At 45.4% G+C, this 15,603-nt stretch overlaps 2 protein-coding genes across 2 annotated transcripts in view; one reads left to right on the forward strand and one right to left on the reverse strand.

Annotated features, from left to right (window-relative positions):
- Positions 1-704: 704 nt before the first annotated feature.
- Positions 705-2,957, reverse strand: SEPHS2 (selenophosphate synthetase 2). The gene has a single exon (XM_046668391.1). It carries the CDS (start codon positions 2,811-2,813, stop codon positions 1,461-1,463), a length of 1,353 nt encoding a protein of 450 aa, XP_046524347.1. The 5' UTR covers positions 2,814-2,957; the 3' UTR covers positions 705-1,460.
- Positions 2,958-3,176: 219 nt separating this feature from the next.
- Positions 3,177-15,603, forward strand: part of ITGAL (integrin subunit alpha L) — a 63,441-nt gene continuing 51,014 nt past the window's right edge. The window contains exon 1 of the mRNA XM_046668591.1: positions 3,177-3,221. The gene's annotated coding sequence lies outside the window, so the exon portion shown is untranslated. The remainder of the gene's footprint in view (positions 3,222-15,603) is intronic.

Genomic DNA, 15,603 nt, shown 5'->3' on the forward strand with positions numbered 1-15,603 from the left:
GAGGAATATTCTCCTGTCTTCCACTTGCACCAGGCAGGGGCACTATAAGTTTCCTGGATACTGTTTTTAATAGCTAGGTGGAGGAAGGGGCTGAGACAGTCTCATTTTTCAGTCTTTATTCTTCTGTTTTTGGACAGGCCCCCTGTCCTCTGCTGTGTTTTTTTTAACTCACATTTTCCAGAAAATAAACCTCCATTTACCTGCAGAGGCGAGAGGTAGTCATTTGGCTGTGTGACATCAGGGGGAACTTCAAAGCTCTAATTACCCTGTGTATAAACTTCCAAACCAGTTATCCATTTTTATCCTCCCCCTTGACCTCACCTTCTTCAGTACCTCCAGAGAATATCTCCTTACTTCCTGGTAGTATTCCTCAACCCTGAAGGCATTTACACTTAGGCTTTCTTTATTCTGCTAAGTCAGTCACCCCTTTTCCCCCTGGTTTCCACCTTCCAAGAATTGTTGACACCTTTTTTTTTTGCTATTTCCTCCCCCACTTTCTAATCTTTGGGGTTTATGCCTGTTTTGAGTCTTTCATTGTTAACTCAGGGGGATGGTGAAACCTAAATCTGGGAGCTAAATCCCCGGGTCTAGGATCAGGGAAAACACTCTCTCTCCACTTTGCCCGACTCTGAATGTACCAATTGCTTCCTTTTATAAGACTGTAAAAGATTCCGCATTCCAAGGATCCAAACATTAGCCGGAAGAATTTTTCAACAAAGTCCTTTTTATTTATTTCCTTAGAAATTAGTCTTTATTGATTAAATCACTAGGAATTTTCAGCACAAGATTTAACATCTTATTGACCACCAAGGCCTGGGCTCTGGGGCTTGCTCTGCCTCTCCCAGTCCATAACGGGGTTTAGAGGGAGAGACGTCATTAACAGAGACCAAGTCAGATGGCTGCAGGTCCTCCTTTCCCAGTTATTGGACAAGCTGCTCAATTCTTGTCCAGAGCAGGAAAGAGCCAATATTTCAGAAAAATCTAATAAAGAATTTGACATTGCATTATAAGATCTCTCTTAACAATTTAGATTTCTCAACAGTATTGGTCCAAACTTATTTGCTTCTGATTTAAACGTTTTTCATTTTGCAGTTTACTTTTTGTGTGTGTATGTAATTTTAATAAAACTCTCACTCCCTGTGCAGAAATAAATCAACCCAGTGCCAAGAAAAATCCCTCAAACCAGAATAGCTTCATCTTGCTCTTGGAAAAAGGAAACAGGTTATTTTGTTCCTCTTCCACGCAAGACATGAACAGACATCCCCCCAAAGTCCAAAATGTTTCTTCTGGCTGTGGAATGTGCAGCTTTTGACGGACTGAGTCAAATCACCTAGAAAGGGCAGCTGGAACTACTATGCAGGCAGCCTTCTTTGGAAATTTCTTCTTAAAATCAACTCTTGAGAATCGTCCATGGTTGTGTACAAAGTCTCTAAGGTCCAAACAACTTGTGCTATTCCATCTCAAGAGCTAGGCTCAGAAGAGGCATTGGAACTGTCAGGAGCAAGAGCAGTAGCAGTGGCCCCACGAGGTAGGACCTCAATAACCCGAGGCTTGTCAATGATCCGGGCCGTTCGGTTTCCCTTTTCCACAATGCCAACGATCCATGCTTGGTGACCCTCTCCATACTTGGAAGATTTGATTTCAGAACAAAAGCGAGCTGCCTGTTCTCTTGGCAGACAAATCAGTAACCCCCCGGAAGTTTCTGCTGAGGTTCCTTGAAGGAGCCCAAAGCGTCCACTGGCCTTGCTGATGGCAGCCATCTTGGCAATGATTGGCAGATTATGTATGACAAAGGACACCTCATTTCTTTGTTGTTTTGCAAGGTTCTGGGAATGTCCTAGAATGCCAAAGCCTGTGATATCTGTGGCTGCATGGGCATTAAACGTGTGCATTAATCCAGCAGCAGTTCTGTTTAGGGTAGCCATATTGAACATGGCTTCCTGATAGGCCAGCTCTACCTCTTCCCTGGAGACCACCATCTTTATCTTATTCCATCTTTCAGGGTTATCCAGCCATTGGTGGGCATTCACAGCAACCTGGGTTCCTAAGGGTTTGGTTAACACGAGCACATCCCCAACAACCGCACTGTCAGGCATTATGAATTCATTTGGCTGACATACCACAGTGGCAACTCCACCGACGATAATCCAGGGGTTTACCACAGTCTGTCCCCCAGTCACTGCAGTCCCTCCTTCCTCGGCAGCGTCCCGAAAGCCTCTGATCATCAGTGGTGTTATCTTTTCTCTTTCCTCCTCAGTCATACTCTGGCTGACGCTGAGCAACATCAGCATGTTGTCACATTCAGTAATGCCCATGGCGTAGAGGTCACTCAGCACGTTGGCGCAAGCTATGCGCCCCATCATGTAAGGATCTTCCACCAAGGGGTAAAAGAAGTCCGTGGTCTGCACCAGTGACAGGCCCCCGTGCCTCAGGGGTATGACGCAGGAGTCCATCCCAATGCCCAGGGTTGGGAAGGTCGGGTTGGGTTCCACCCTGGCCGGCAGGCCGGCTTCCTGGGCCGCCTCTTCAAGGTCTCCGACCAGGCCCCGGCCGAGCTGGGGCCGCGCGTCCGGCCGCGTCAGTCCCGCCAGGAGTTTGAGCAGCGTCTCCTGGGGGACTTTGCAGCCTCAGCCCTTCATGCCGGAGAAGCCCGTGAGCCGCCAGCTCGGGCTGAGGCCCAACGCCTGGGGTTCGAAGGGCCGGTAGCTCGAGAAGCCCCGGCCCAGAGACAAGCCCGCTGGGCCCGCGGAGCCTTCTGCCGCTGCCGCCGCCATCGCCTCTCCGCTGACGCCTGTCACCGCGGCTTCCGCCATCACGCCTGCCCGGCACGGAGGGGAAAAGGGAGGGGAGAGGTCCCTCTTATTCTGTACTCCAGTTAATACCGAGTAACAGCTATTACCGCGGAGTTTCTCCCCGGCACGACTCGCGCCAGCGCACTCACGCCCCGCCGCGCGCTCCCGGCCTTCCTGAGGGAGGTGCAGCCGGCCTCCCCTATTTATAGCCCTGGTGATTGACAGCCGTACCACCCAATGATGACTTTGCCACTTCCTTAGGTCACAAATCAACCAGCAGTTTACGAAATTGGTCTCCGCGAGATTACAGAACAAGTGCTTTGGTTAGTTCCCCTTGTTGTAATTTAAATACTCTCTTGGGAGTGGCTGGCGGACCTCCGCACCCCTAGAGGCAGTTTGCAACTCTAGCATTTTCCAGAACGAGAGAAGGTAGGTCACTGGGCAAACCTCATGCAGGTCAGAATTGTCCAAGGGTTTCTTGTAGGAAAATAGCCGATGGAAAAAATCGGAAAGAATAATGACTAATTAGATTTTAAGTTACTACAATTAAGTAAGCAAACTGCAGCATCAAAATAATGACACGTTAAAATGGACATTAAAGAACTTTAAGACTCTAAGTCCAGGCACCTGCATGGGTTCTGGTGGTGCTTCCACCACTAACTGCCTGTGTGAGTCACTTTCCCTCCCCGCATCAGTTGACTACCTGGACAGCAAAGGAGCTTGGCTAGGTCTCTTCTATTCTAAAGTTTCTCTAGCTCTTTAAGTTAGTATAATGAGAATCGGTGATATATCCGTGAAGGGCGGTTTGCCAGTATCTATTTAAATTATAACTGTACGTAATACCTTTGACCCAGCAGTTCCAATTCTAAGACTTCATTCAACAGATGTACTCGCCAAATGTGAGTGGGAAATGAGACATTATTTATTGCTGTGCTATTTGTAGTACCGACATACTGTAAACAACTTAAATGTTTATCAATTATGATTAAAATAAATTATGGTACATTTATATAATAGGCTACCAAGCAAGCATAAAAAAAGAATGAGAAAACATTGATGTAATTGTATTGATAATAGTTTCAGTTCTAATAGGCGCCGTTTTAAATGCTTTCCCTGTATTAACTAATTTAAGTCTCATAAAAAACTTATGAGTTAGGATTCTTTCCGCATTTTCCAGATAAGGAATATAAGGCACAGAGAGATTAAATGACCTGTACAAGGTTACACCCAGTTTAGAGTGGAGCTGGATATGAATCTGAGCAACCTTCTCCAAGACCACCAGGTTAGACTGCCTATGCTGCTTGTTAGGAGAAGCAAGCAAGCTTCAGAACAGCATGTATGGAGTGCTACTATTTGCTGTAAAATGGGGAACTATGTGCAAAATCATATTTCTGGAAGAGTAATCACCAGGAACTAGTAATACTCATTGCCTCTGGGGAGGGAGTGAGGTGGTTAGGGGATGGGAGAGTTTTCATTGTGTTGTCTTTTTGTTCCTAAACATTTGGAACTTAAGAAAATTTTTTTTTAAAGATTTGAATGTATTACATACTTAAAAAAAAAAGTAACTGCCTATGGAAGTATAAATTGGTGCAACCATTTTGGAAACAGTTTGGCCTTAACTGATAAAGTCAAATATATGCAAAGCCATGCATTCCACCCATAGGTGGAACTCCCCCACAATTCTACCCACAGCGCATGCCCTAGAGAAACTCAGGTACATGTGCCCCAGGAGACATGTACAGGATGTAAGCGCTCCGGAGAACGATTGCACAACAATGTGAATGTACTTAACACTACTGAGCTGAGCACTTAAAAATGGTTAAGATGGTAAATTTTATGTTATGTGTATTTTACCACAATTAAAAACATAAAAAATGTAGAAGATGCTTAAAGATCTTGTACATCATTACATTTGCTTTTTATTACTACACAATACAGTATTAAGGCGTGGAGTGAATTGGAAGGCATTTGAACTTTAGAATTAGACTCAGTTGCAATCTTGGCTCTCCTAATGACCTTGGGTGAATTGTCTAACCTCTAGGAAACTCAGTTGCATTGCCTATAAAATAGTCCTATCACTTGAAGATAGTAATACACACCAGATAAGAATGTTATGAGAATTAAATTTAAAAATGTGTGTAAAACACCTAACAGTTCCTGACTGACGGTAAACTCAAGATAAATGATAGAATACAGTACTGTTAAGGTGGATGTAGGGACTGGACTTTAAATTCACAAAACTTATAACATCCTGGAAAGCTTTGTATAAAAACAAATCCTGTTTATCTTCCTAAAAAAAAGAACTATAGGGCCTGGCCCCGTGGCTGAGTGGTTAAGTTCTCATGCTCCGCTTCAGCGGCCCAGGGTTTCGCCAGTTCGAATCCTGGGCACAGACATGGCACTGCTCATCAGGCCACGCTGAGGCGGCGTCCCACATGCCACACCTAGAAGGACCCACAACTAAAAATACAGAACTATGTACCGGGGGGCTTTGGGGAGAAAAAGGAAAAATAAAATCTTTAAAAAAAAAAAGAACTATAATTGCAAAATGCTGAAAATAACCCAAGTGTCTGTTGACAGGGGAATGCATACATAAATTGTGGTGTAATCACACAGTGGGATACTATTTATCTGTGAAAATGAATTATAAGTATATGGATAATCTCAAAAATAAGATGTTGGGAGTAAGAAGCAAGTCACAGAAGAACGCATCAGTTAAGATGCCATTGAACTTTGTTCAACACCAGGCAAAGCTATAGTATATTGATAAGAGATACATAAATGCTAAAAACTTTTTGGAAAGGTAAGAGAGTGAATGATTAACAAAATTTAGCTTAGGGGTTCCTTCTGGGGAAGAGTACATAGGGGACCTCTGGGCTGTTAAATTCTGGTCCTTGGGCTGGGTAGTAGTTACATGGGTGTTCTTTAAACTGTACACGTAGATTTTCCCACACTCTTTTTGTGAGTAAGCTATATTTCCAACATTACGAAAAGAAAGTATGCTATAGTTCAGAATGAAAAATACAAAAAGTAAAAATGAGGTAGTGAAAAACTAATAGATGTGGAAGCAGAAGGCTTCTGGGTTTTATCTGACCTCTGGATTTGCTGTCAGTGGGATTTTCTGGATTTGCTGTCAGTGGGCTGTCTGGCCTTGAGGAAGTTCTATAACCTCTCGACACCTTAGTGTCCACTTCTGTAAAATGAGGGTCACAATCTCTGCTTGGGATCTGGTGTAAGGATCACATGAAAATCTCAACTGTGAAATTTTGTTTGCAAAATGTTCAGCCTATTGCACATGTGAAGCATCCTCATGTCGCTAAGGGAAACACAAAAACACTCTATTACATCTGTAGTCACCTCACCTGGGTTAAAAAGTGACTAGATCAGGTGCCCCTGCTTATAGGCTCTCTTAGATCTTTGGACTTTGCCCTCTCGGCATTTAGCACTATTTGTAGTTCTTTTTTCATGTGATTATACCATAGCTATCTGCCTGCCCCCCTGGTCTGTAAGGTCCACAGGGCAGGGCCTACTCTGTTTTGTCCACCCTGGTTTCTCTAGCACTTGACTTGGCAATAAGATTTGTATAAAATACATGATTTTATAAAGTACAATTTGCTGGGGCTGCCTGGTGGCACAGGGATTAAGTGCACACATTCCGCTTTGGCGGCCCGGGGTTCACCGGTTCGGATCCCAGGTGTGGACGTGGCACCGCTTGGCAAGCCATGCTGTGGTAGGCGTCCCACATGTAAAGTGGAGGAAGATGGGCACGGATGTTAGCTCAGGGCCAGTCTTCCTCAGCAGAAAGAGGAGGATTGGCAGCAAATGTTAGCTCAGGGCTAATCTTCCTCAAAAAAAAAAAAAAAAGAAAAGAGTTTTAAATAAATAATAAAGTACAATTTGCTGAGCACATATGATAAGCCAGGCATGCTGCTGAGCATTTTGCATTTATTTATCTCGTTTAATTCTCATAGCAGCCCCAGATAATTGGCATTATTATCTCCATTTTACAGATGAGGACACTGAGGTCCCTGATTGCTTAGGAGTATTGCACAAGGTGACCAGCTGGGAATCCACCTAGTGAGAATGCAAACCCAGGTGTGTCTCACCTGAAGGCTGCTGCATGACTCCTCATCCTGGGGGCCCCTTTGATAATACTGACAACCCCTACATGCCCTGTTGAAGAAGCAGCACTGTTTGGGGGGAAGATTTTTATCCATCTAGTTCCCTGTCGCTTCTACTTGGGAGCAATGTTCACTTGGGCCAGTGCAAACAAATTCGTGATTTGCCTTGGCCTGTGACCAACCCACTTGGCCAGAACGACAAGCTCAGGTGCCTCTGTGTGGGTGGTCCACATGGCCTCTTGAGGGTGATCCCTGTGACTGCGTCACGAGCATTTGAAAGCATCCTTTTTGTTTTTTTCTTGTTTTTCACTGAGAGATCCATTAAACTACATTTACCATTTGGTCAAAGATGTTGGTCAAAGCTGGCAAAGCTAAAAACCTGCAGGTAAGATTGGGAGAACAGGCAAAGGGAAAAAAAAGAGAGATTGTAAAGAATAAGAGGATCTGAGTACCAACCCTCGTTTGTTTTTCACATACAACAAAAGCAGTGAGGCTAGGGCTAGTCAGTGTTTTCCCCTTATGATAATAATTGAGTTATAACACTACGCTTTAAAGCTCAGTGCACTTAAAAAGTGTTTTATTAGGATAAAATATATACTCAGTATATTTTCATACACTGAAAATACTTCAGAAGGTTCAGTACACCTTTTTGTGTGTGCATGAGGCAGATTGGCCCTGAGCTAACATCTGTTGCCCATCTTCCTCTTTTTGCTTGAGGAAGATTAGGCTTGAGCTACCATCTGTGCCAATCTTCCTGTATTTTATGTGGGACGCCGCCACAGCGTGGCTTGACGAGTGGCACTAGGTCTGCTCCCAGGATCCAAACCTGCAAATCCCAGGCTGCTGAAGCAGAGCAGGTGAACTTAACCACTACGACACTGGGCTGGCCCCAGGTTGAGTACACGTTTTTTTTAAAAGATTGGCAGCTGAGCTAATAACTGTTGCTAATCTTCTTTTTTTCTCCTTTTTCTGCTTTTTCTCTCCAAATTCCCCCAATATATAGTTGTATATTTTTAGCTATTGGTCCTTCTAGTTGTGTCATGTGGGACGCCACCTCAGCATGGCCTGATGAGTGGTGCCATGTCTGCTCCCAGGATCTGAACCGGTGAAACCCTGGGCTGCCGAAGCAGCGTGCGCAAACTTAACCACTCGGCCACGGGGCCGGCCCTGAGTACATTTTAATTCAAATTTTTTCTTATTACAAAATTATTCTATTGTCATTGTAAAAAAATCACAAAATGCAGCTTAGTAAAAAGTAAGTTAAAGTAACTTGAAATTCCTCCTCCCAGAGAGAAATACCGGTAATACCTTAGCAGAATGTGTTTTAGACATTTTTCTTCATGTATGTGGAGGGCCACCACCTCACAGTGAACCCCAGGGGGCACCCTGTCACTCCCTCCAGGCTGTGTGGAGAAGTGTACTGTGTGCTCTGTGTATGACATATACATGTTTTTCTTAAAAACAAAAATAAGATCATCCATTTATTTCTTTTTGTTTTTAAAGATTTTACTTTTCTGGTACATAGTTGTGCATTTTTAGTCATGGGTCCTTCTAGTTGTGGCATGTGGGACACTGCCTCAGCATGGCTTGATGAGCAGTGCCATGTTCGCGCCCAGGATCTGAACCGGTGAAACCCTGGGCTGCCGAAGTGGAGTGCGTGACTCAACCACTTGGCCATGGGGCCGGCCCCACGCCATTTATTTCTAGTAAGACAAAAAATTGTGGCTGAAAAATATTTGGCATGTAATGGATGTTCAACACTCCCCTTGGGTTCATTCACAAATATTTATTGAAGACCTCCTTTGTGCCGGCCACTGCACTAGATACTGGGGCTATAGCAGTGAACACACAGACAAAAATCTCTGTCCTCGTGGAGCTGACATACTAATGGAGAGAGGTAGCAATAGATAAGATCAATCACTTGCCAGGGAGGAAAAATGAAGTCTGGAGAGAGTGGCATAGGGAATCTGATATGTGAGTGTGTGTTGTGTAATTGTGGCCAGGGAAGGCCTCGCTGAGAAGGTAACTTTGAAGTAAAGGCCTGAATGAAGAAAGGATATGCAGATATCTGGGAAAGAGTGTTTCAGGCAGAGAGAATGGCAAGTGCAAAGGCGCTGAGGCAGGAGTGTACCTGGGGTGTTGTAGGAACAAGGAGGCCAGGGTGACTGGTGCATAATGAGTGAGTAGGAAATGAGGTCAGACAGATGTGGCACAGGGTGGGGGGAGGTGGCATAGGACATGGAGCCTCACAAGTCACTGTAGGACTGGCATAATCTGATTTTGCTATAGCTTTGAATGTGCAGTCAAATCCCAGAGATCCAGGGGCCAGCCCCGTGGCCGAGTGGTTAAGTTTGTGCGCTCTGCTTCGGCAGCCCAGGATTTTACTGGTTTGGATCCTGGGCGCAGACATGGCATCACTCATCAAGCCATGCTGAGGTAGCGTCCCACATGCCACAATTAGAAGGACCCACAACTAAAAATATACAACTATGTACCAGGGGGCTTTGGGGAGAAAAAGGAAAAATAAAATCTTCTTTAAATCCCAGAGATCCAAAACCTTTCCCATTGGTCTGAGCCCTCACCACTCTGGCCCAACACCCAGGTCATTGTCCCCATTGCTGGTCCTTGACCTGGGCCTGACCCAGGCCAGGCACCACCCCAGTTGCCAACCCTCACCTTCCCTGAGCTTGCAGCAACAGTCAGGGCTTCCAGAAACAGTCTCTGCCTAAAGAGACTTGAGAAATGACACCCATGACCACAAGCTCTCACACTCTTAACCACCTTCCAGCATCCCAAGGGACAGGAAGCTTCATTTTTGTATCTGGGGCAAACGTGAGAAGCCTTAGAGAGTCACCTCTTGTCATAAGAACAAGAGAGAGAGAAGAAAAAGACTCGGAGTGATGGCGGAACTCAGAGAATGGAGGACTCAGAGATGGAGGAGGAGAAGATAGCTTTGAAGGTGGTGAGGGAGGGAGTCACGTGATGATCTGGGCCAGAGAAACACCCATGGCAAAGGCCTGGAGATGGAGCAAGCCTTATGTGTTGGAAAAACTGTAAGGAGGTCACTGTGGCTGGTGACAAGTGGGTGAAGGAGAGACAGGAGGAGGTAATATCAGAGAGGCAATGAAGGACCAGATGTGCAGGGCCTGTAGGCCACTGTAAGGTCTTTGACTTTGGCCCTGGGTAAGATAGGAGCCACTGGAGGGTTTAGATCAGAGGAGTGACATGATCGCTCTGGCTGTTGGGTGAGGGGAGATGAGTTTGGGGGAGTGGAAGCAGAGAGACAGTGAGGAGCCTCCTCCAAAAACCCAGGGGAGAGGCAATGGTGGTTTGGATCAGGTGGTTACATTGGAGATAGTGAGAGGTGGTCAGATTCTGGATAGTTCTTGAAGATAGAGCCAACAGATTTCCCGATGGATTGGATACAAAATCTGATAGGTCATGTGAAAGATTTTTGGACTTTTTTGTCCTAAGAGAAAGAGGAAGACACAGAATTGGCTTTAAGCAGAGGGATAACATGGTTGTATTTGTGTTTTTGAAAGATCTCTCTGGCTGCTAGGTCGAGAATAGTCTGGAGGTGAAGGATGCAGAAGAAGACCAGTGAAGGAAGGTGGTGGCTTGGACTAGGGTGGAGTAGGGTGGGGAGGGTAGACAGAAGATAGCATAGCTCTTTCCACCTCTGGGCCTTTGCAAAGGCTGCTCTCAGTGACCCAAAAGCCCTTTATGCCCAACAAACATAGAGTTCTTACAGACTCTAGGAAGTCCCTCCCCTGTGATCTCATAACCCTGGGGTTCCCTCTGTTATAGCATTTGTCACACTAGGTTTTCTTTGACACCTGTGAACTCCTCATGGTTATGACCACAACTCACTGGGTTCCATGAGCCCAGGGCCCAGAATGGGGTCTGGCGCAAGGAAAGCCCTAGAGAGCATTTGTTGAATGAATAAATAGAATGTGAATGAGGGAAGAGACCAACAGCCTGATTTCTGGAGCTCACCAAAGCATTGCAAATGCTTTATTATTATTGTTTTCTGATTATAAAAGTAGTATGTGCTCTTTATGAAAAAAACCCAAACACTATATGATATATACTTATATCATATCGTGAAAGATCCCTGAGCCTCATCCTCTATACTCTAGAAATAAGACATCTCTAGAATCTGGAAATAACAACTATGCAGAGTTCAGCAAATATCCTCCCCCCCAATCACTAAAAAATGAAATGTTGAAGAGGCAGAGATGTGTGGGAGAGAGAGGCTGAGAAAGATAGACTTCCTGCCTAGCTGATAAATAAGATGTTGCACACACTGTTTTGTAATTTGCTTTTTTTCTACTTGCATTATCGTGACAATCTCTCTATGCTAGTACTTGTAAATCTGCCATATTTTGTTACAAGTTGAATAGTATTCTATAAAATAGATGTATTTAATCGATATAACCAATTTCCTGTTATTGCTGGGTATTTAATTCTTTTCTTTCTTGTTTTTTTTAAAGATTTTATTTTTTTCCTTTTTCTCCCCTAAGCCCCCCTGGTACATAGTTGTATATTCTTAGTTGTGGGTCCTTCTAGTTGTGGCATGTGGGACGCCGCCTCAGCGTGGCTCAATGAGCAGTGCCATGTCCGCGCCCAGGATTCAAACTGACAAAACACTGGCTCACCTGCAGTGGAGCGCGTGCACTTAACCACTCGACCACGGGGCCAGCCCCCTCTTTCTTGTTTTATTAAAAGATTTCCTTGAATTTTAAAAATCCTTTATTAAAAGATGCATCCTTGTTGCATTTATTTTGAGGCACCAGATTTTAGGAAGGTAGTTGAAAGAGGTGTCCCTCCTGGGGTTGTCGGAGGACTTGAGACTTCGTCTTATGGAGAATATTAGATAGAACTGAGGATATTCAGCCTGGAAGAGAGAAGAGCATGGAGTGAGTGATATGAGCACTGTCTAAATTTCTGAAGGGGCTTTCAGATGAGAAAGAGAACAGACTGGTCCTGGGCGTTTCCACAGGGCAGAATCAAGTCTACAGCATGGAAGCCACAAGAAGGCAAATTGGCATGTAATGCAAGAAAGCATTTTCCTAGAGGCAGAGCTGCTGGAGGCACAGTGGCGTTTGACGTCCTAGAGAAGTCATGAGCACTCCGTCTCTGGAGGTGTATAAGCAGGGCCTGGATGAGGAGTTGGTATATAGGGACTTGTGTGAGGTCGGGGAGGGTTGACTTAGGTGACATTCAGGAGTCCTTTCAAATTTGAAATTTTGTTACTATACTTCTAGTTCAAGGTATCATAAAGGATGGCATTGAAGCAGTTGGCATGGTACCTTAGAAGGCTGGGAAGATTTTGATAAGTGGTGATGGGGAATGCACATTCCAGGCAAAGAAGATAGGCTGATGAGAGAATGAGGAAGAAAAATAGGGTATGAGGCTAGAGGAAGTTACAGAGTAAGATTGAGCTTTACCCCAGGTAACAAAGAACTTTGGACATTTCTGCCTAGCCCTACAATCTCTACTTGAGAACTACTTTCCCCATCCAGGAGTTGAGAGGGAAGTGGGATGCTGGTTTGTGTTTAGATGTGACCCTGTTCCCTTGGCCATATCTGATCACTGTAGGGTAGACATTTCACTCCAGCTGGGCCAATCAGATTCTCCCTCCTAAGAGTGTGGAAATTTAGAGATCTTAGCCTGCGTGGTCTTTTCAATTAAGTATGTATAAAGCTGGGATGATTTGCCACTGAAGGGCAACCACTTTCAACCTTTGTTGAAGCGGTGGAGAAAGATGGCCTGCAGAGAGAGAGAGGAATGGAGAGATGTGATGTCCTTTCTTGCCACCTGGGAGACCCGATTGTATTTGAGTTCCCCTAAGGGCTTCGTGATATCCTTTAAACAAATTTATTCTTTTATAAGAATAAATGAGCTGGTTTTAGCCAGCTCAAATGGGCTCCTATTACAACCAGACGAGATGTGGCCAAGACCCTCTGAATTAATAGGGAGTCAGCCTAGTCTTTGAAGGGAGTCATCCACGGCTCTTGAAGGAGCTTCAGGAATATTCAGCTGGAGGAGGGTTGTGAAGGGTCTGATAAGTGGTGAGGTCAGGAAGGAGACCTTCCTCATCATTTAGATATTGGGGATAGCTGCTGCTCCCCCAGACCCTTTGCCTCGTTACACAGCGTAAAACCATCTTCCAATAACCGGTCCTCCAGGTTCTGTTTGCTTTCTTTTCTAAATGACTGGTTTCTGTACTCAAGCTACCTGGTCAAAAGATGAGAAATGTTTTCCTTTTTCCCACCGAGGTAGAGTGATAGCAGGGAGTTTGCTTTCCTTGATGTAACAAATGAAAGAGATGGGGGTTACTATCATCCCCACTGGATGTGTAGCAGGCCAGACTTGGGGTTTGGCCACTTCGGAAATTCAAGCATGACCGGGCATGTCTGGAGAACTAAGGAGGTGACCCTACAGAAGACCTTTTCAAGAGGGAGCAGAGGACCTTCCTGAGGGTGGAGAAGACTCATAGCTGAATGAGCTTGACCCAGGAATGAAGTCTCAGTTGTCAGAGGGGAGTGGTGATCCTTCTGTGAGTAGTGGTTGTTATTCAAGCATTTGTCTGGCTCGGCCCCCTCAACATAAATCAGGGTCCGAGAGAGGGAGAGGCTGAGAAGGAGTATAAGTGAAACCTGGAGGAGCTGCTTCATGAGCCAAGCAGTAGAGCTTGGGGACACCTCTACCATGATGTAACTCAAAGCAGAGAGAGAGACTCTCCCCAACTCCAGCACAATCTCCCCTCAACTTTGGCATTTCGAGGGTTTGGGGCCAATAGCCAAAAATTGTTGTATCTAAGATCTTGGCTATAGAACGACAGCCAAGGTGTGGAGCTGGAGCAGCTCACATACCAGGGAGTGGAGCACAAGTGAAATGCCTCTGGAGACTTTCTGAAATAGCACAGGGAATTTGCAGGAAGCTGGGGATCTTGTACTAGCACGTAGGGTAATAAGGCAACAACATGGAAGGATTAAGATTAATACAGTCCTATTTAAATTCACAGACTGCTGAGTCCTGTAGAAGTCTGACCTACGTGCAGAAAAGGAACCAAGGCCCAGAGAGGTGAAGAAATTCATTGGTACAACATAGCAAGGCAGGACTGCTTGGAACTGATTCCAAGGTCTATGTCTCTGAACTATATGCCCTTTTGGCCACAAAAATCAACCGCACACCTAGAGGCTGGAAATGGAGCCCCTAGAGTCAGGTTACCCAGTGACAACAGGGACCTATGGACTGCATGTGAATACCCAAGGAGTGCCATCCTTATGAAATTCCTACCTGTGGCGCACTCGGCTCAGCCCTCCCTCAGAAAATCCAAGTAGAGTTTCTAGAACTTTAGAATGCCCTAGCCCTCCTAACCATGAGATCATAGGGTCCTTGGAATAGAGTGGTGGCCTCCAAAGCCCCACCCACTGTGGGCCCGCTGGGTCTTAGTGACCAACTACCTCTCCCCTGAGGCCCAGCCTCCTGCTGTGGGGAGTTTCTCCTCCTCCTAGCCTCCTGGCAGGTGGGAAGTAGGGGAAGAAGCACTGTGGTGACCCAGATATTTCTGTCAGCACCACCCTGACCAAAGCAGTCTGTGTCACTGCACCCAGGAGGAAGCGGTGGGTGGGGAGCCTGGGCCAGGAGACAGCAGCCGATACAATCAGCAGCATCGTGTCAGCAAATCTGTGTGAATCTGAAGAGAGAACTTTACCTTGAATTGTCCTGGGTTTCTAGGCCTGGTGGATTGGTGTAGGGGGCAGGGAGGTCCCAGTCTGCTTTTCCTGCCTCATCCTCATCGGCCAGAGGCCATGGTCCCCAAGCATGCCCAGAGGCTCCCTGCTGCCACACCCTTGCTTATTCAACATTTTATTAATTTAAGAGCTACAGAGAGAAAGGGTTCAGTGCTAGAGTACTTGTGGACTGGAACTAGAGAGGCCATTAGGAATTAAGGTAGCCCTTGGGGCCAGCCAAGTGGCGCAGTGGTTAAATTTGCATGTTCTGCTTCAGCGGCCCAGGGTTCACCGGTTGGGATCCCAGGTGCGGACATGGCACCGCTTGGCAAGCCATGGTGTGCTAGGCGTCCCACATATAAAGTAGAGGAAGATGGGCACGGATGTTAGCTCAGGGCCAGCCTTCCTCAGCAAAAAAAGAGGAAGATTGGCAGCAGATGTTAGTTCAGTGCTAATCTTCCTCCAAAAAAAAAAAAAGGAATTAAGGTAGCCCTTCGAGTTATCACTGTTCCTTGTTCATAGATCTCACGATTTATCTCTCATGACATCTATTTCTCTGCATGTCTGTACCATTCGCCCCTCACTTATAACTGGCCAGTCCTCTCTGTGTTCTCCAGTTCAAATTCTGGTAGGAGCTAACTGACTGCTTACCTGACACCAGCTTATTATTTAATTTTAAATATTTATTAAATAAATTCTTGGCTCTGGGAATTGAGCCCTCTCCTTTCAACTCCTTCAAACTCTCCCTTGTGGACATGCAGCTTTTTGCTTCTAAGAACCTAGACCTTGGAAAGCAAGTCTCTTAACTATCCTTAGGGGCAAAGGTAGCCCCAAGCATTCACTCATCAGTAAATATTTACTGATTAAATATTTACCTACTATGCTCCAGGCACTGTTTTAGGTACTGGGGATGCAGCAGTGAATAACAACAACAACTAGTAATACTGC

Source organism: Equus quagga, chromosome 7 (assembly GCF_021613505.1).
Source record: "Equus quagga isolate Etosha38 chromosome 7, UCLA_HA_Equagga_1.0, whole genome shotgun sequence".
In the NCBI taxonomy this organism is placed as follows: Eukaryota; Metazoa; Chordata; class Mammalia; order Perissodactyla; family Equidae; genus Equus; species Equus quagga.